Source organism: Mytilus trossulus, chromosome 1, assembly GCF_036588685.1.
Source record: "Mytilus trossulus isolate FHL-02 chromosome 1, PNRI_Mtr1.1.1.hap1, whole genome shotgun sequence".
In the NCBI taxonomy this organism is placed as follows: domain Eukaryota; kingdom Metazoa; phylum Mollusca; class Bivalvia; order Mytilida; family Mytilidae; genus Mytilus; species Mytilus trossulus.
The window spans coordinates 4,004,511-4,026,766 of NC_086373.1; the positions used below are offsets into that span (position 1 = coordinate 4,004,511).

Below are 22,256 nucleotides of genomic sequence, written 5' to 3' on the forward strand. Positions count from 1 at the left end.
ATGCGAATTCTGCCGGCAACGCTTGTAATCAAATTTGGCGGGGGCCACACGTTTGAATCCTTTACAGCATGCATTAATGAAACATGCGACTCTAATCTTGGTTCAATGGCGAATGTATCATCAGTTGAGCAAATATCAGATGGTAATTGCATTTCAAGAAAATCACCAGGCCAAATAGTTGTAAATTGAGCTGGAGCACGTAAAACGTGTGCCCGACGGACTGTATGATGTTCGGACGTGTTTTGAACGGAGCCATAAGTATAAACGGTATTGTTACCCAGTATTACTTGACGTTTAGCGGGACGGATAGAAATGTCATTTTTTTCCATAAAAGGAATACCAGCCAAGATGTCTACATCCAAAGTTTCGACGACTAAACCCTCAAAATGTAGTTCACGTCCATCACGTGTGAAATTAGTGTGCACTTCCCCAATGACTTTGAGGGGTGAAGATCCATCGGCCTGATGTGCAGATTGTGAGCTAGACTTTATTTCAATACCCATTCGTTTAGCTGCGGAAGCACGCAACATGTTGCCAGTCGCACCACTATCAATAGTTAGACGCGTGTTATAATGTGTATGGAACACGTCAAGATACGGAGACTGGCGGACTTGGACTCGGTTTACTGAATGCATAGGTTTAGAAACAGTGTCAACTTCTACGTCTGACAATTCGTCATCTGAATTATCTAATATTCCGGCAATTTGTCGGGCTTTAACCATGTATTTTCGGTCGCTGTTCGGTAAAAAAGAGCACTTGCTGAGGAAGTGGCGGTCGGGTCTACCTGCTGCTTTACACAACGGACAACTTTTAATAGAGCGTGGATAAGATAATTTGAGTTTTTCTTCATGAACAAACTTGGATTTTGCAGGAAAGTTAGAAGTAGCTGCTCGCATAACTTTTGCATCCTCAGCATTACGGAGTTCCTCAAGTAATGAGTCAAGCGCTTGCGAAACTTCCGGTTTTATTGACGACAATGTTCGCGATCTCAATTCTGTTCCATATCTTTGTTTGACTAGTTTTGGTAGGTCTGTATGTATTAGTCTTAACCATGTTAGAACGACAAAATTTTCAAGTGAAGGTGTCATTTCTTCACTAGTCTTCCACGATTGCGCCCCCGTGATGCGTTATTTGGGTATCGCGTCGGAGCAGGTTGTCATCAACAAAGGCCATTATTCGTTGATATAGGTCTTCCGGACGTTCGTTCGGTTCAAAATGTATTGCTGCAAAGTCTATAAAATGAGCACCCGTTGATTGGAATCCATAATGTAAACGGATGGTTTGCCATATATTTTCAATAGAAGTAGAATTTTTTACTATTGTGTTTCTAGATATAACTGGGCAATAATTGGCTATTTGACCAAGCATTAATTCTAACATGCTGACTTTTTGTTCACGTGTACGCCTATTTGCTTCGGCTACATCTTCACCATCATTCAAAAAGCCACGATTGGGACCAAACCTAGTTTTCTTTTCCCATTGTACATTGTCTCCTAAGAATGGTGCAAAATGTGGGTCTAATGATAACGTGTATATTATGTTTTGTCTCCAGTTTTCAAATGAATTTACAGTTTCAATTTTAGTAAGGCACCACTGTTTAGGTGCTCTGTGAGTATTTGCCATTGTATTATGCTCTTGCTTATTTATAATGCAGATTAAGTTTCACGGTAAATATTTATTTACGGATGACCTAGACAGGTTTTAGTCAGTCCCGATGTTCGTCTCAACAATATGATGAATAATAAACCTTTCTTGTAGGCGTAAATTCGTATCACGCTGCCACCACGCCAGTTAAGATGAAACTCCACCAGGGCATTAAGTCATTACTTAACTGCAATTGAATGTTACTTGTTTAATACAGCTTTAGATTAACACATGTATACAATGATCTTTGGTTTACAATGGAGAGCCAAGAGAGAGAGCGAGCTAAAACATAGTTGACAGTTCCGGACAATAGAGCCTATTATGGCGATTATTATTGATGAACTACAGAAACTCATCATTATGAAATAAGAGAATCATATATCCCAAAATCAAACTTAACTTATTTGCAATTGCTTTTATATTAATCTTTTTCATTTACTTCACCTACATTTCTTTTTTTATACCAATTAAATGTTCCTCGTAGACGTAACTTTAAAGACTCACCATTCCCAATACATGTTATAGTGCAACATCGCTTATAGTATAATGACTGAATAAACAGCCTTTAATATGAAGATATTGTCTTACTCTCGATCTCTGAGTTACCAATGCATATAGAATAACAATGATTCAACATGAATTATTTTCATAATCTTTATGATAAGTTTGAATTACAGAAAACTCTAGGTATCAGCTTTAGTAAAAATAAGAACACGAATGATCATGAATGACCAAAGTTTATTTCAGTGCTTAGAATAAATGTCTTTAAAAAAAATAATTATGAATTGCGCAACTACCAAACGATGAGAATATAAATCATCAAGTCATACTTTTACAGATGAAATTGTTATTATTGAAAACAAATATTGGTTATAAGCGGCAGAAATCTTAAATTAGACTTGGCATAATTTGATGAATAACTATTGTGAAAATCAAAATTATGTAATCGTGAATACTAGTACATCGTTTTTCTAAAGTATCTGATTCACCTGCCAACTGTTAGTACTATATGTACGGCTATAACATTAATCTTGCAAAAAAATGTCCCAAGCAATATATATCATCATATTGCAGGAGCTTGGAGCTTGAGCCTTCAATAAAGCTAGATTCTGATGTGTCAAAATTATTGACACATCAACAGCTCGCCCCTAAATTAATATGAGTATATATAAAGAAGAAGATGTGGTATGATTGCCAATGGGACAACTATCCACAAAAGACCAAAATGACACAAACATTAACAATTATAGGTCACCGTACGGCCTTCAACAAGGAGCAAAGCCCATACCGTAGTCTAGTTCAGTGAAAGAGGACGTCATACTTAACACAAAAACACATAATTGAACCAAAATTTTTAAAAAACATATCAAGACTAATTAAACAAAGGACACAGGCTCCTGACTTGGGACAGGCGCAAACATGCAGCGGGGTTACACATATTTTCAGATCTCAACTCTCCCTCTACAAATATAGACAATGTAGACTACACAAATACACAGCAATACGCATAGTAAAACCAAGTTGAAAAGAATTCCGAGTCCAAAGTTAGAATAGCCTTTAAAAGAACGATAATTCAGATTAAATACAACGAAGTGGTGTGTGTCATCAAGATTACTTTGGTTTATTTTTGCTGTTGGGTAGCTGTCTCATTAATGCCATATCCATATCTTCTTTTAGTCAAATTTGAACCAAAATCGTTCTTGTCTTTAAAATTTTACCCTCTTTACAATACATAGAATACGTCTTCTTGCAACAGGTGTATACTATACATATTCGAATGTTAATCAATTTGTTTAAAAACAATAAATATTTTGGTGCCCATTTCAACACCATAAAAAGTGCCACTGACGTCAGACATTAATTGGAAAATAAATAGTACAATCACTTTTGATTCAAAGCACTCGAATCTAATCTAAAAGCAATGGAATGCAATGACAATTTAATATGAACAAAATTGATATAACGTGCTTTTGTCGGTATGAAGAGGTGGGGAAGTTTGGTAGACATATCTTAAAAATCTATAATTTTTCGAAGATGAGAAAGGTATTTCTTATTAGAAGAATATGTTGCCAGGAGCAACTGTGCTGTCTAATCTGCGATCAGATGTCAGAAGGCGGAAGTGATTGACTAATTTGCTTTGTCTGTGTCGAGTGGTGGATAGATAGCAATTTGTGAAGGATCTTCAATCAGGTAAGTTCAGCAGTTAAACCAAATTATTTTACGCTACTTGCTATTATAGTTAATGCTATAGTTTAAAGTTTATCTTTGTTTTTGTCTGAGTTTCATAAACCATTTATGTTGTATATTCACATTATATATATTATAATTTAGTTATAGTAGTATTGTTGCTATATAGTGTGTACACCCATCCTTATGTACCATGAATAGTTTACCTTACCAATCACCCAACCATTCCCGATATGATTTTAAAAAACAACTAACAGTCATATCAAGAAAATCAATCTAAAGCATTCGATAACATATACAACCCTTTCCCTTAGTGACTGATCCCTTGTACTTTTAGTCTTTTCCCTAGAAAACCCTACCCTAAACCAAATACTAAACACATAGAATAGTTAATTTTAAAAACGATACAGTTTGCGTGCATTTGCCGTTCAAAAGGCGATGAATACATGACAAACGCGATTCAAAGTTGAAGCCGTCAATGCTGTTAGACATAAAGTTATCGAGAAGAAAGACCAAAACAATGGTATTTTTTTTATACTTTTTCTACAAATGTTTACAATATAAAAAAGAAGATGTGGTATGATTGCCAATGAGACAACCATCCACAAGAGACCAAATGACATTTCATATATTTTTTCGTATTAAATTACTCGACATCCATAACATGTTGATGTATAAATCAATGCGAAGTGAGTACATAATTATGCTATGATGCCATTTGAAATAAACAAAATAGACAAACTACAAGTAATATCACACCACACTACAGTAGCTTTCGGCAATTAGATAAAGCTTTTACTTATCTTTTCTAATGATCTAACATCTAAGTTGGAAATTAGATTATCAGTCGGTATTAAGCTTCAAGATTGCTATCAAATTCGCAACAGATAACTCGCGTCAGACATAACACGACAGGGCGCGTCAGTTCTTCTTTGTTTTCCAACTTATCCAAAAGACTAATACAACAGATACGAATGAATATATGGTAAGTTTATTTCAATAACAGAGTGTTTTTATCTTCCAAATTTATAATAATATACCGTCTGGTTATCGTGTAATCGACACATGTGGGGTCAATAGTTAAAAACGCAAAAAAAATATATAAACAGACATATTTATCTCCGTGTATACATATAAATATACCAGGGGATGAAAAAATCATCAAATTCCGACAGACAGATAAGCATACAACATGACGAAAACTGTATCTAAGCAACAGAACTACAAACCGATACATGTCTACTGATATCTTCTCCATCATCACAAAAAACTATGTAGACAATAAATTACCACAAAGGTACTTGAGTTAATGAATGCTTGCTTGTATTACCTAGTGTAGCTTATGATTGCCGCTTCCTAGTATAGTAACATGCTTTGCTTCTTACCACTAAACAATGTGTGACAATATCTATTAACAAGTTTTATCCATTTAGAATTGTAGGCAATAATTTAATTTAAATTTAGGTCTCGAAAATGATTCTTTTTTATTATTTTTTTCGAATGAAGGATCCCTTACAATGTTGTTTACGCTGTTAACAATGCGTAAATTGTTACCAATGATTAAACTGAATTGTAAAGATATATCTTATAAGTTAAAAAAATATGTTTGAGATCAAAGCTATGAGTGGATGAAAAAATGGTATTGTGTAGTGTGAAGTTAAGATAGAATTAAGAATAAATTTGGTACCGAAAAAGAATGTTAGTGTGAAGTATGTAATAGGGATGAGCTAGTTATCAAAGCGGATGATATTTAGGAATAAGGAAACTACCATTTAGTTTTTATGGGGTTGGTGGGGAGGGTAAAATTTAAAAAAAAGAAATGCCGGATAAGCAACCTGGAAATAAAAACAGGAAGACAATTTATGTAAAAAAAAAGGTCAAGATATTAACTTTAAAAAAATGAATACAGGCCAGAGATAAAAACTTTTAAAAAAAATGCAGGACAATATTCTTCATCCTAGCCAACCCTCCCCCTCCTAAAAATTACAGATGGAACTCAATTTAGAATAATATGCTATACTAGTATTGTAATGTCTTCGTTATGTTGCAAAAATCAACAACATTGTAATGATTGTGAAAAAAAAGTGGTATATGCAAAATGTCATTTTATAAGAAAGACACAAAAAAAAATGTTAAGTCCTTCGCTTTTAAAGGTATAAAGTATTGGTTACCCAAATTTGATTAACTGTCCATATAGGCAAAACTTTACTCTTCGTTATTTGTTGTACACATGTTGTCTAAACATCCATTCCATCAAGACCAGGAATAAAGAGAAACAACAGCTAGTTCCATGCCAGGACTTCTGGCCTTTGTTAGTCTTGTATATATATATTTAAATTTTGGCTCTTTTACATGTTTGTGGATTTAGTATGACGTCCGCTTTCGCTGAACTAGTACACATTTTGGTTTAAGGGCAAGCTGAAGCCCGTCTCCAGGTGCGGAATTTTCCCTCTGTGTTGAAGACCCAGAAGTGGGTTTGGGCTGTTTTGGTTCTTTGGTCGGATTGTTGTCTCATTGGCACATTCCCCGTTTCCCCGTTTCCATTTTAAATCTAACTTGAGGTATTCTGTTAAAGATTCATTTTTTTTGGAACCACCACTTTACATTTGAAAATATATTCACAGATCAGGTTGTGTTTTATCATAGACCTTATACGACAATTAGGATCAGTTTGCGTACCTTTTGAAAACTTATTTAAACGGAATAGTTAATTCTAGTTTTTACGGTGATGTTGTCGAACAACACAAGTGTCGAACAAGCTTTGGAAGTGTGTTACCATACGGGTAAATTTATCAATCCTTTGAATAAAATAATTCTAAAGACACTGTTATTAGATCTTTGAATATTGTTTTTTATTGGCATAAATATTGATTTTTTTTTAAATAAATTAAAACCACACTTATTCTTGTACACATTCACACTTCCACAACCTTTCGATACCTTTGTTTTGGCATTGCAAAAGATCATATTTTTCACTGACTTTACTGCTATACCATTGTCCCAGGTTAGGGAAGAGTTAACCCCTCTACACATGTTTAACACCGCCATATTATGTATGTACCTGTCCCAAGTCAGAGCATGTAATTCAGTGCATTCACTGGTTCTTGTTGGGTCATGTCTGTTCTACTTGTTTTTCGTAATATGAGTTGTTTCGAATGTGCCCTCTAGTTCTCTCAATTAATTTGTTTCATTTTTTTCCTGGGTTTTTGTAATGCGGACTTTAAGGCATGTTTTTTTTTCTCTCGTTGTTGTCTATAATTGTTAATGCCTACGTATCCGCCCTTTTTGTCTAAAAATATGTGTGACATGTAAATATATTGAATACATCAATGGTCTAAACTGATGCTATGGACACTCAAAGACACAAGTTACTAAACCTCATCTAGCGGTCAAAATAAAGTCTTTAAAAATAGACGTGTGTCTATACGATTTGAATAAATAAACAATTGCTATCAAAGATCTACAATAAATCCAAAGATGTCCATGCTGTACGTACCGTTTGTCCCTGAGAGTATTTCAATGGTGATAACTAAAATATTTTATTTTGTTGATATTACAACAATGAAGGCATCCATATTTGTTTTTAAAGTTATTAGTTCTGTCGGGTATAATGTTTACACATAGCTTTATAAATGGGGGACCTGTCACCACTAAAAACCTAATGCAAAACTTATTGTCAGAACTAAGAGATTTTCAAAGCCTGGTCATTTATATTTATTTGTCCCAATGTTTATGTCTGAGGGGTATACCCCAACGCAAGTGGTTGGGTTTATTTATGTGTATGTACGTCCGGTCCAAATTAAATGATTTGTGAAGGGTAAGTGCAAGGCTGTCTTCACGTTAGAGTGTCCTTTTTGCAACTATTTACTGTAAATGTATATGTGATGTAGGGTTTTTTTGTTAGATAAAATGTCTGCAGTTATCTAACATGCCTTTTTTTTTGCAGAAGCAATTCAAATTCCATACAATTTATAAACATCAATTTACCGATATTCTAATCCCACAAAACTATTAGCTAAACGGGTTGTATTATTTTAGTCATATTGTAGTACAACTAAACCGCAGATATTTATATTACATCCCACAAGATGCACTGCTAAAAATCATATAATTTCAAACTATTATCCAATTTTAATTATTTAAAAGAAATGTATCTGGTGTTAAGCTGTGTTTAACCCCCTCATCCCCTCACCCTTTTCGCCAGTGTTAATCTATTTATATCGTGTACATGTTAAATCAATATCACAAGAACTTTCGGTAAACCGAATGATGGCCATGACATTATAAAGTACAACAAAACAATAAACAATTCTTTGACTAAAAAGAAGTAGTCTTCAGTATGGATGATGTATATTTTGATTTGCATGTTGAGATTGTTTATCAGTGAATATTACCAAAACTATCATGTCTTTGTCAAAAAATGTCATTTCTAATTACGAATAGCATATTTGGGTTACTCGCCAAAGTTTTCTGCACTGAGGTATAATAATGAGAAAACAGAATGTTTTTGTCAGCTGATATGATAATTATGTTTTACATCAGAAAGTAAAGATATGATGCATACAACTTAACAAAGTTAATAGAAATTAAATATAGATCTCTTGTAAAAAGAAGAAATGTCTGTTTGTGAAGACGAAACTTGGCTACATTCCATCTAAGTTCAAGATCGTGCATCTGCACGCATTTCATCAGCCAACAATTTTCACGCACCACAGGATTTGAAAACGTCTTGCCAAAATAGTTTTTTGAAATGATTTGTTTTTCAGTTTCTGTGGTTAAATACACAATACAGTGCTCTGTGAAAGTCGTTAAGAACTGTTGTGTTTATAAGAAGATTAATTGTTCACTGTCTATTACATAATGAAATCTCTCTACACAATCTGCAATAGATTTGTTATATCATTCAGCGTTAAAAAAATATTATAACAATGTAAAAGGCAGAACAGTGACAGCGTGTCATGATATGTGTTTGACGTATAACGATCAAAACGCTTGCCAAATGACGTTAACAGTAAGTTTTGGTACATGACCATAAAACGTAGCCTTGCAGGGGCTGATCCAGCCATTTAAAAAAGGGGTTCCAAACACAGGATAAAAAGGGGGAGTCCAATTATATGTTCCAATTCAAATGCATTGATCGTCCAAAGAAAAGGGACAGTTCCAACCCCGGAACACCCATGTGGATCCGCCACTGACTTTCTTTTAGACTGATTTTGACGAAACACGTTAATTTTTAATATTCATAAGAAACGTGAAATAGTTTGGAATACCTACCAAAAACAAATTTATGCTAAATGTAATAAAACAAAATCGACTTTTTGTGTACCTAACGTCCTCACAAAAAAAGTTAACAAATTCATTATAATGATAAACCGAATTTCTAATGGTTACGTGTTTCGACCATATTGTTTTGGTTTAGGTAGTTTAAGTATGATGTTTCGGTCATATTGTTTTGGTTTAGGTAGTTTAAGTATGATGTTATATTTTATTTAGGTAGAAGAAGGAAACTGAATAACAACAAACGCAAAGAAAATACAATCAAGATGGAAGGTGATATCGGAGAAATGGAGCAGAACCTGGTCAAACAGGAAAACGGACTATCGCAGCTGATGAAAGAGAAACAAAGATTGGAGGAAGATTTTAAACGCGCAAAAGGAGCCGATGCAAGTCTTAAAAAGGCATTAAAAGACAAAGAACATGAAATTCTGCTTCGAGAAACAGACATTTGCATGATGAAGAAGAGAATCAAGCAGAGAAAAGATAAGATTTTAATGCTCCAATGCGAAAAGAGTAAATTAGAAAAAGCATCAATCGATACCAAATTAGAAAATTTGAAACTTGAGGAAAATATAAAAGTCATGAAGACCAATTTAAACAGTGTAGACGACCGACTAAAGAAAAACGAAGACGTCACAAGTCAGACTGAAGACATTTTAGCCAAGTTGAAGGAACGCGAAGCAGAATTGAAAGCCGATATAGAAAAAATGAAGAACAAGTCGAATTGAGAATATGGATAGTAATTAACGCAAAAACTGAGAGTGCCAAGTATAAATACATCATTCATATCTATCACGTTGAAACATATTTTCTGTTAATTATATTTCTGTCTCTTCATAACACATTCGCTCTGCATCTTAGTGTGTTAATAAATAGTGTAGATAACTTTTGTTACATTTTCTGTTTTGCGTGACGTCATACATATAATCATGAGAAGTCCATTGATCATTCAAAGATCAAACGATGTCAAATAATTGACTGGAACGGTTACACACTTAATTATTATTCTCCAAAAAATCATTAAGAAAATGTGTCGACATCAACATAGGACTATGAAATATTAAAAAAGTTTTCAAAGTTATATAGTTTTGAGTATATGAAATCTGTTATATTTCAGTCAACCATATTTATTTATATTCATTTATAAAATGTTAACATTGTCAAACTTTTATTTGATTGCTTTTTAATATATGCTGTATTAATGCTGTATGCGGCACTGTTGTTCTGTTATTGCGATTCTTGAGTTCATCGCTCATGCGGCTCGTGAAGCTATGCAAACAAATTCTTTGCTGCATGAAAGAAAAGAAATTAATGCATAAAGTACATAGAAATGCAGTGTACATAAATAATAATACTGCTAGTATAATTACAAGGTAAAACATTCATAAAAGTTATTCAAAAACTCATTCAAAGGGATTCACAATAAAAACAAACATTATTTCATCTTACATAAAGTGGAAAACGAGTTCTACATAAAAATTGCGATATGAGGCATACGTCGGTAAAATAGCAAAACATCCGGGAGTATCAACAAAAACATTTAGAAGGCAGCATACAGTCTTCACTATTACTGAGACCGGTGTCAATCCAATACGTCGAACCATAAATCTGAAAATGTGTGCTCCTCATTGTAAAAGTTGTGAATAAATCAGACAGACACAATCAAATATCTGCCTCTTAACAACTGACTTGGAACAGGAACATAACATGATACATATTTGGCGGGTTTTCAAAACCACAACTTTTTGGCTTGCGGTGTCTGTAGTTTTACAAAATATTTGGTTTGTCTGGTGGTAAACCTGATTTACTATCAATATATATTTATTTTCGATAAAGGGATTGATTGAGCAAATTAGATGTTCACACCTACATTTTGATCAAAGTCTAGTATCTTAAAGGAGTTTATGGCGACTTCAGTTTCACGTTTAATTTCTGATTCAAAAGAAAGCTGGTTCGTCTAGCATTTCTTTACATCTTTTTCACTCTTGTCATCACGTTACCGGTTTTGACGTATTTTTGTTCTAAAGTTGTCAATTTGGTGTTTCTATATTTTTTTGGTTAATGAGTAAAAGTCTCTCCGACTTGCACTATACGACTTGTCACTGCTGGTGGATGTATCACCAGTCCAGTAGTCAGCTCTTCGGTGTTGACACGAATATCAATTATATGGTCAACTTTATAAACCTGTTTACAAAAACTAAGGAATTTCTTATCCCAGGTAATAATACCGTAAGCTGTATTTGGCACAACTTTTACATAGGAATTTTGGGTTCTCAATGCTCTTCAACTTCGTACTTGATTGGCCTTGTAACTATTTTGATCTGAGGGTCACTGATGAGTCTATATATGTAGACGAAAAGCGCGTCTGGCGTATTGGATTATAATTCTGGTACCTTAGATAATTACATTTCCATGCTTTAGTGGTCACGTTTGTTTTTGAATATATTTAAATTTTTTGGCGTGTTTTACATTTAGTAAGTATCAATTTTCACAAAATGTTAGATGCCCAAACATGAACCTCTATACCAAGTTAATATATTGAACTACATTGTATATACATATCTTAGAGTTGAACTCTTTTTCCTAAAATTCTTTATAATTCATCTTTGAAACAAATTATACATACTAAAACCGGTGTGTGCAACATAAAAAAGAAGTATCTCTGACATATAACAAATGAGAATACAAACAAATCATTACAATTACTATATTAAACGAAAAGTTCCAAGTTGTGTTGGCGTTGTGTTGTGTTGATGAAAGCATCCCTTTGAATATCTACGGGTGCCATCACGAGTAATGAGTTATCTGGTTCACAGATGACGACGGACATGTTCCAAATAGTTATCAAAAGTACCAGGATTATAATTTAGTACGCCAGACGCGTGTTTCGTCTACATAAGACTCATCAGTGACGCTCAGATTAAAATATCTATAAAGCCAAACAAGTACAAAGTTGAGGAGCATTGAGGATCCATAATTCCAAAAAGTTGTGCCAAATACGGCTGAGGGAATCTATGCCTGGGATGAGAAAATCCTTAGTTTTTTTTTCGAAAATGCAAAGTTTTGTAAACAGGAAATTTATTAAAATTGTCGTAACCACATCTAGACGTCTTTCCTCGAATATGACCTCCCGAATTAGACTTATCACCTAATTTGTACATACATTATAATTAGCAGCATGATGGTTGTCACATGTGAAGCAGGATATGCTTGTCATTCCTAAAGACACGTGATCACCCTGGTATTTGGTGAGTTTCAAAGTTATATTTAAAGCTAAGGTATATCTTCGAGTTACCAGCTCATTAATTCCTTTAAAAGTAATTTTAATCATATTTTGTAAACAGTGATTAAAATTTTCAAACTACAAGTCAAACGTAGAATAACGAAAGAGGAGTTTTTCTGAGACACTTTTGTATATGGAACACTATTGTCATCGGATAAATTACAAACTTCCTAGTTGATGTACTGCGACCATTTTCGTAGGAAATCAAAGGTGCGGTTTTATATCATGTCACGTCAAATCTTTTTAGTCCTATAATTTACCACTTCGTCTCTACAAATAAAAGATGCAGAAAATACCAAATGGACAACAGAAATTAGGATAATTGTAGTTTATTTATGTTAAAATGTCATAAATTGATTAAGAAGACAAAGGTATCTAAGGTTACAAACAAAAAACGGGGGAATCGCATGAACTCAAAAAAAGAACGAGATCTCATGCCATGACAGGTCAAGTTTCTCCTGCAAAGCATGCATCACCTACCATGCAAATCGGTGGTGGCAGTTTAGAAAAAAGGAAAATCCCAAAAATAATGAACTTCAAAGAAAATTCAAAACGGAAAGTCCCTAAACAAATGGCAAAATCAAAAGACAAAACACATCAAACGAATGGACAACAACTGTCATATTCCTGACTTCTCTGGGTTTAAAAGATATAAGACTGCGAAAGCATTTCACTAGTATAAAGTTGAGACATAAACCTATCTCATCCGTCAACAATTTCTTAATTGTGATTGTAAAGCTAATGTAATGTTAATTTCAGTCGTTCCCCTGTTGAAGCCATCTTTGTGTAAGAATCACACCCGTATAGTGTGAATATGCACAAACGAAACGTATAAATTGAGATACGAAAAAGACATACATTGGACTAAAAAGATCAAGACATGAAGCAGACCTTCAATGTATCATTTTCCCAATTTCCCTTAGATACAAGCACTCATGGCAATATGGGTATTGTCTTTTATAAAAAAAAAAAGCCATGCCTTTTCACATTTTAATGTTATAACGAAGTAAACCCATTTTGGAGCAGTTAAGGTGATGTGTCCTATCTTTTCTGTAATAAAATGTTCCAATGGAGACCAAACATGTTGATTTGATCAGATTTTACGGGTTTTCTTTATATTTGAAACTTAAATGAAGAAAACAGTTTGGGTTTCTTTCCACAACACAATACTTAGATTATTGCTGAATGATTTAGTTTGTTCAGTAAAAAAAAGTTATCAACATACCAAAACCTATGTAAATTCAGGAGGATATAAGACCATAAAACCCAAATCAAACATTGAACTATATATCCCAGTTAATGTATGTTTTCTACTTTATACAAATATGTATCACAAGCACCGTACGTTGTTAATTCCTGAACTATTTATGAACTTTTATGAACACAATGCTAGTATTCATTGATGACGAATTTCCTTAAGTGCAGTTCTAGTCGTACGGACGAACCTTAGTTTGCTGTAGAAACAAAAAAAGAAGGTGTGGCATGATTGCCAATGAGACAACTCTTCACAAGAGATCAAATGATACAGAAATTGACGAATATAGGTAATCGTACGGCCTTCTAAACAATGAAAGCAAATTCTGTAACGTATATATAAAATTGAGAATGGAAATGGGGAATGTGTCAAAGAGACAACAACCCGACCATAGAAAAAAAAACAACAGCAAAAGGTCATCAACAGGTCTTAAATGTAGTGAGAAATTTCCGCATCCGGAGGCGTCCTTCAGCTTGCCCCTAAACAAATATAATACCAGTTCAGTGATAATGAACGCCATACTAATTTCCAAATTGTACACAAAAAACTAAAATTAAAATAATACAAGACTAACAAAGGCCAGAGGCTCATGACTTGGGACAGGCGCAAAAATACGGCGGGGTTAAACATGTTTGTGAGATCTCAACCCTCCCCTATACCTCTAGCCAATGTAGAAAAGTAAACGCAAAACAATACGCACATTAAAATTCAGTTCAAGAAAAATCCGAGTCTGATGTCAGAAGATGTAACCAAAGAAAATAAACAAAATGACAATAATACATAAATAACAACAGACTACTAGCAGTTAATTGACATGCCAGCTCCAGACTTCAATTAAACTGACTGAAAGATTATGATTTCATCATATGAACACCAGGCCCAATCCTTCCCGTTAGGGGTTTAGTAGCATACCATCATAACATATATGAGAAGAACATAACCCGTGTCATGCCACATAAGCTATATAAGTTTTTGAACCCCTTTGCACTTTATTATGCTTTTATTTCAGTTTTTTTCTGTGCTAAATGTTTTCGTTGTTTGTTTTCTTCCTGACTAATAACAGGGATTAACAAATTACAAATATCCACCATTTCGCACGAACACTGCTGGATAAAACACTGTAACATGTTTCGACTTCTGTTTCGGTTCTTTGTCTTCCATCGGCGATAAATATATATTTGGTATATACATTTGATTTTGTGTTCTCTTGGTTTGTACTGCATGCCTTATTATTTCAAAAGTAGTTTCGTGGAGAAATTAAGTAATTACGAAGAAACAAAGGCCCCAATTCCTTCAGATAAAGCTGACCTTAAACGGATTTATTATTCTTTGTATGTCACTCTTTTGTAGAAGAACATCAATTGTGTCTACGTATTGTGCATTCATGGTTTTCCAGTATTTGTGTATGAGCATTCATAGTGAAAGTAAATTCGTAAAAGCGCCTCGGGCGCACGAAATTTATTGATTTTCTTTTCCTTTTGTGGCTTCTTATGAACGTTTTATGCTGTTTTGTAAACTTTATGAACACTTCATAATATTGAATATAAACTCATCATAGATACCAGGACTAAATTTAGTATATACGCAAGACTCATCAATGACGCTCGAATCCAAAAAAGTTAAAAATGCCAAATAAAGTACGAAGTTGAAGAGCATTGAGAACCAAAATTCCTAAAAGTTTTGCCAAATACAGCTAAGCTAGTAATCTATGCCGTTCTCACAGTTTTCGGAGTTTCAAGTAGTTTAGTATTTGGCTTTCAGATCACAAAGTCTTTTAACACGAACGATGTCATAGCAATGAGAACCTATATCTTCAATATAGAAATACAAAATATAGACTTTTAGTTTCAGACGCACGTTTAAAATAATTAAAAAGATGAAAGATTTTACTAATTTTACTGCCGCAGCCTAATACAAATGATGTGTTCCTTAAATTTCATAGTGCTCCGCTGAAGGTAACAATATTTTTATTAGCCTTCTTTCCATGTTACCCATCTTCTAAAACGATAGGAAACTTGAGCGTTTCTAAGATACTGACATGCCTTTTCAATTATTGGAAAAATAAACATAATGTTGATTTTAAGGCTACTTAGAATTTAAAGATAAATACATTATCATTTACCATTCATTAGTGCAAAAAATAATCTAAGATTCTAGAAATACAAAGAGTATGTTACATTCCTTCACTGGCATCTCAGACTGATAGTCTAATTTCAAAGTTTTCTGAATTTCAGTAACAGTAGTTTCGGATAAAAAAAGGAAAAATATTTACTACACAAAATGGAAGAAGAACTTGCTACTCTAAAGACAAAGCTGATAGATGTAGAAAATGATCTGGCAAAAATAGTAAAAAGAAGAACAGAGCTGTTGGAAGAACTTGATAGACAAGGGGAATCTGCAGACGGTAAACTTAAAAAAGACGTACGCCATATCCACCATGACGTCACACGTAAAGAAGGTGATATATTTTTATTGAAGAAGAGAATCAAACAAATTACGTATAAACTGGAAATAGCGGCTAAATTGAGTAAACTAGAACTTGATGATGATATTACTGATTTAAAGAAAATGTTGAATGACGTAAGCGGCCGCCTAAAGGTAAACAAACAAAAAGCAGTTGAGACATTTGACAATATTCAAAAAATTCAAGAACAAGGTGCAGAACTAGCGAAAGGAATAGAGGAGTCAAGACAAAAAGCAATGGACGAATGTGATATCCGAACAGACAAACTGATGGCTCGTCTGGATGTGAGACAAGACTTTGTTGACCAAAAGAGAGCTGAAATAAGTGGCATGAGGCGTGCGTCTGGAATTCCGGATCCTGCCGAATTGGCAGAAATAAGAAGATTGGCAGCATTACAGGACTCTGCCCGTGCTGCGAATGATGTCGAGGATAGCGATTGATTGTTAAATTTTTGACTAGTGTGTTCCCCTTTGTTTTATATGTTTTATACCTTGGAAGTATTCTAATGGAATCGAACAACGTATATTTTGATCGTCTTGTTAGTGCACAATTAAAAAGCCACAACCACTTTACTATGTATATGCCTCTTATATAGATCTAAAGGTATTTAACATTATTCATCTAACGATGACAACATCATTGGCTAGATAGAGTCAATTGTCTTTTGTGGTTAAACCTTTCGTTTGAACATTGTATGCACGAGTGTGTTGTCGTATTTAATTGTGTATTTTTTTCTGAACTGGAAAGTTTCATTGACCAGAGGGTAAGAATGGTTTAACACAGAGTACTTTCTACATGGTTATGCCATTCAAATATTAACCGTATTATTTTCATTTGTAAATACTACATGTATTTTCCATTAGTCAAATTTTGCAATTTTCCAAACAGGAAATATGCAGTTTAGAGCAAATGATTATCAATTTGAATAATTCTGTATTATGCCTTGAAATGTTTTAATGGATTTCAAAATAAATTGTATTGCAGAAATAAGTCTAAATTCTTCCGTAAGACTACAACTGCACTATATTCAAGTGTGTTTAGGTTATTCAAGTAAGAAAGTCGTTTCTTTAATAGAATTACCATTATTTGATATTTTTCTTTGATTGCATTTTTGAATAACAGTGCGTTTAAGTTTATCTGTTTTATCACCCTGAGACTGCTAAATTAAGAATTAATTAAGACAGAATAGAAAACTTTTCTTGTGCCCACACGGAAAATACAACAAATTATAGCTGTAATTGTATGCCAAACAATAATAGATACATCAACACTTGCAGATTCACCATAGGTGCAAAAGTAAAGTTGCAATCTTTATAGGTTTGTTTGTGTAACATTTTTTGGGTCCAGGTACTAAACTTTACTAAAAATGTGTCTGCCCAAGGGACATAATCAATATAGCTGTTGTATGTTTCAAGCGATATAACAAGCATTATCCATGACCAGTCTGTTAATTGCTACTGCGACCTTTACTTTAAACCTAATGACCTAAATATTTATAAGGGGGGGGGGGGTGACTTTTTTTTCGAAACAAAACAGACTATCTACCAATTATTGTTAAAGAAAAGATATTAAAAGATATTATTCTGATAAGAAACTTCACCAAATATTCCAATCTATGTTCATGTACATGCATTGAGATCTTTTGTCCATTGATAAAGATTCAAACTGAATGTTGACCTTGCGGTCGAACGACCGACAACATGAATCATATTGTTAGCTATGAAAGTAAAATGGATATTTTAGAATTATATTAACCAGTATGCATATGATATTGGTGTGTGTCAAGAGTCTTATCAGTGATTTTGCCGAATGAGTATTTTTGTGATTGTCATATTTATTCAACAAAAGTTTACATGTGTTCATTTTAGCAGTATTCATTTATTTTTTCATTTTATGTGTACCCACCATTCTTTGTTTAACTTCTGATTAAAATCTTATTTTTAGTCATTTTAAGCCTTTGTTATTATTTCCAAAATGCAAACCTCGCTAACGTTTTATGGGTCAAAGGAGAGTGAGGACAGAAGAATTGAAGTAGAAGTCCGTGAGTAATACAGACTATGTTTGGTAACGACAAAATCTCAACTAGAGATTATATAATAAAGGCAACAGTAGTATACCGGTGTTCAAAAGTTACAAATCTATTGAGAGAAAACAAATCCGAGTTACAAACTGAAACCGAGGGAAACCCATCAACTAGAGTTTAGTCCGATTGTATCATGATTTCCAACAAAAGTCTCCAATAACTTAATGTGCATAGCTCAAATGAAATTGATGATTGAATCCGTCATTAAAGATGTGTACTATATAAAAAATAGCCTAACTTATATTAGGTTAAACATTGGTTTGCATTTGACACTTACTTGTAACCTTTAAATCTGCAAGACAAAAAAGAAACCAAATATAAGAATATACATAAGTAAAAACCAAACTGACAAAGCCATGGCAAAAGGCAGAAAAACAACCGAAATACAAACAACAGCAGAATACAACACACACCATATAAACTAAAAACTGAGCAACAAGAACCCTGTCCATAGAATACAAAACAATAAACAATAAAATCATACAAACAAGCGAAAACAAAAATTGCAGTGAATCCAGGTGCCCCGGAATGGTATAAACACATGACTGTGATATCCGAGGCGTTATTCATGTAGTGATAAGTCTCATTATGTAGGTCACATTCGATCAAAGAGGTCGGTGATGTGAAAACTGGGTTATCTCCATGGTCATCTGTGAAACAATGTATAATTTCAACAAGAGTGCACACACTGAAATGTCTCGCCTTCTTTACTAATCATGAATATTATGTTGATAGTGAAGTCCTAAGTATAAAGCTTTATTACAACTGTCACATAAACTTAACATTAACCAAGATAGAGAAACAAAGACCAATGAACCATGAAAATGAGGTCAAGGTCAGATGAACCATGCCAGGCAGACATGTACAGCTAACAATGCTTCCACACATTAAATATAGTTGACCTATTACTTATAGTTAAAGAAAAATAGACCAAAACACAAACACTTAACACTGTGCATTGGACCGTGAAATAAAGGTCATGGTCAAATAAAACGTGCTGGACTGATATATAGATCATAAAATATTTCCATACACCAAATATAGTTGACCTTTGGCATATAATATTAGATAAAATGACCAAAACTCAAAAGCTGAACTATAACCACTGAACCATGAAAATGAGGTCAAGGTCAAATGACATCTGCCCACTAGACATATATACCTTACAATCATTCCATAAAACAAATATAGTAGACCTATTGCATAAAGTATAAGAAAAACAGACCAAAACACAAAAACTTAACTATAACCACTGAACCATGAAAATGAGGTCAAGGTCAGATGACACCTGCCAGTTGGACATGTACACCTTACAGTCCTTCTATATGCCAAATATACTAGCCCTATTGCTTATAGTATCTGAGATATGGACTTGACCACCAAAACTTAACCTTGTTCACTGATCCATGAAATGAGGTCGAGGTCAAGTGAAAACTGTCTGAAGGGTATAAGGACCTTGCAAGGTACGCACATACCAAATATAATAATCCTATTACTTATAGAAAGAGAGAATTCAACATTACAAAATATCTGAACTTTTTTTTCAAGTGGTCACTGAACCATGAAAATGAGGTCAAGGACATTGGACATGTGACTGACGGAAACTTCGTAACATGAGGCATCTATATACAAAGTATGAAGCATCCAGGTCTTCCAAAATATCAAGCATTTAAGAAGTTAGCTAACGCCGCCGCCGCCGCCGTAGCCGTAGCCGCCGCCGCCGGATCACTATCCCTATGTCGAGCTTTCTGCAACAAAAGTTGCAGGCTCGACAAAAACGGTTATCGTCATGTCTGTATATAAATCAGATGATGTGGTATGATTACTAGACAACTCTCTGCTAAAGATCAATTGATGTAGGTATTAAACACTATAGGTCTGTTTTAATGATGTAACATAATGATATGTTCTCATAAAATAATGATTCGTTCTTATGCTGTACTTTCTGATTGGGATCCCGGCTAACATGTTAACCCCGCCTCATTCTGTATGTATGTGTCTGTCCCAAGTCAGGAGCCTGTAATTAGGTGGTTGTCGTTTGTTGATGTGTTACAAATTTGTTTTTCGTTATTGTTTTGTGCGTAAATTAGGCCATAAATTTTCTCGTCTGAATTGTTTTACATTTGTATTTCGGGGCCTTTTATAGCTGACTTTGCATGCTGGGCTTTGTCAGTTCATTGTTAAAGGCAGTACGGTGACCTAAAGTTGTTAATTACTGTGTCATTTGGTCTCTTGTGGAGACTTGTCTCATTAGCAATCATACCACATCTTCTTTTTTGATTTAAATAGGACCGTAGACTCGGTTTTTGGTATATATCATTCAAAGTAGTGTTCAAGAGCCTGTATTGTAGTGATTGCTGTTGGTTCATGGTTGTCATATTTGTTTTCCGTTTTGATAATGAAGTATGACGTTAGTTTTCTCAATTGAATTGTTTCATATTTTTTCCAGCCAGGGCGTTTTATAGCCGATCATATGGTATCAGATTTTCTCATGGTTGAAGGCCGTATGGTTGTCTCTAATTACTTATATCCACTTCATTTGAACTTTGGTAAATAGTTGTCTTATTGGCGACCATCAATCAATCTTACCACATGTGATTAACCATTATTATATCATAGAAGAAAAAGATTAGTTGTGTATTCAAACTCGTAAAACGTCGATTTGTGATTTGTTTTCGCTAATAACTAGATAACACTAGACACCAAAAACAAAATTTCATGATAGTAGGACAAATTTTAATTGAGCGTTTTTCGCCTATTTTATGTGATTCTAGAATATATTTGTTTTAAATATATAAGCTGATGTACAAAGAGGCAGAACTCAATTTAGTTACTAGTTTTAAAAAAAATCAACTTTTATCAAATACTAAATTACTCATTCACCATCTTACACATACAACCACTGGGCTGTGCTTTTTCTTTTAAAATAACATTACAGTATTGATGTGTGAAGAAAACTCAGTCATGCCTACTTTAAGTTATTTTTCAGTTTGATGGCATTAATGTTAAAGACGATGTTGAATACGTCTTCAACAAAAAAGCTATAAAACCAGGAACTAAATTATAAAAGTTCACAAAGACACCTCAAATCATGCTTATGGCACGAACAATATACAAAGTATTAGAGAAAATAAATCCGCTCCCCATTATTATTCTGAAAACAATGCTTTACCTCTTTGGCAGTCGATGTATTCCAATTCTTTTTAGACTCATTTACCATTAAAAGAGGGATACCAGAGGGACAGTAAAACTCATAAATCGAAAATAAAATGACAACGACCGGCTAAAAATGAAAAAAGACAAACGGACAAACAATAGAACATATGACACAACATAGAAAACTAAAAAATAAGCAAAGCGAACCCCACCAAAAACTAGGAGTGATATCAGGTGTTCCGGAAGGGTAAGCAGATTACTTTTACACGGATTTCTATGAATTATGTCATCTTTTGGTTTTGTTTATCAACACGTTTGCTAGTTTGGCAGTTCTTTTCTTAGTTGACTAGTTTTTTACATTCACTATTTCAAGATTGCTGGAAACCATTTTCATTGTGTTTCCTAAGATGGTCCGTTATAATTTTATTAATGCCCGCGTCACACTGTCCCGATTTTTATATACGATCTACCCCCGAATGCGAAAATTGTAAGTTCGTACGAAGTTGGTCCCGATCTCGTTAAAATACCCCAAAAGTGACCGAAGCATGTACGATGAATAACGAAGTCTATACGATGGTGCCGAAATTATATACGACAGCAAAAGATGGACATACGAAGGTTAACCGAAGACGAGTATGTAAGCTTTATATCTCAGCCGAAGCATACACGATGGATCACGAAGGCTATACGATAGATTATGAAGGCTACGCGATGGATTACGATGATGGCGCGATGGACGTCTTGTACAGCTCACGATGCATTTAAATTATATGCCGAAGGCATAACGCGTGTTAGATTGTTTGATCAATATTGAATATATATTATATTATACATTTCATTTCTGGTTCTAACATATCGTTTCTGTACAAGTCTGCCATGCATTGCGGGAAAACGATCTTTTTGTCTT

At 34.0% G+C, this 22,256-nt stretch overlaps 2 protein-coding genes across 3 annotated transcripts; both read left to right on the forward strand.

Annotated features, from left to right (window-relative positions):
- Positions 1-3,636: 3,636 nt before the first annotated feature.
- On the forward strand, positions 3,637-16,615 carry LOC134712596 (uncharacterized). Of its 2 annotated transcripts, XM_063574316.1 has the most exons (3): positions 3,637-3,834; positions 12,283-12,356; positions 15,881-16,615. In XM_063574316.1, exon 3 carries the CDS (start codon positions 15,927-15,929, stop codon positions 16,548-16,550), a length of 624 nt encoding a protein of 207 aa, XP_063430386.1. In that variant the 5' UTR covers positions 3,637-3,834; positions 12,283-12,356; positions 15,881-15,926; the 3' UTR covers positions 16,551-16,615. The 2 variants fall into 2 exon arrangements, with proteins under 2 accessions (XP_063430386.1, XP_063430394.1); XM_063574324.1 differs by lacking the exon at positions 12,283-12,356.
- Positions 4,687-9,997, forward strand: LOC134712609 (ankycorbin-like). Its single transcript, XM_063574337.1, has 2 exons — positions 4,687-4,816; positions 9,325-9,997. Exon 2 carries the CDS (start codon positions 9,375-9,377, stop codon positions 9,834-9,836), a length of 462 nt encoding a protein of 153 aa, XP_063430407.1. The 5' UTR covers positions 4,687-4,816; positions 9,325-9,374; the 3' UTR covers positions 9,837-9,997.
- Positions 16,616-22,256: the final 5,641 nt, after the last annotated feature.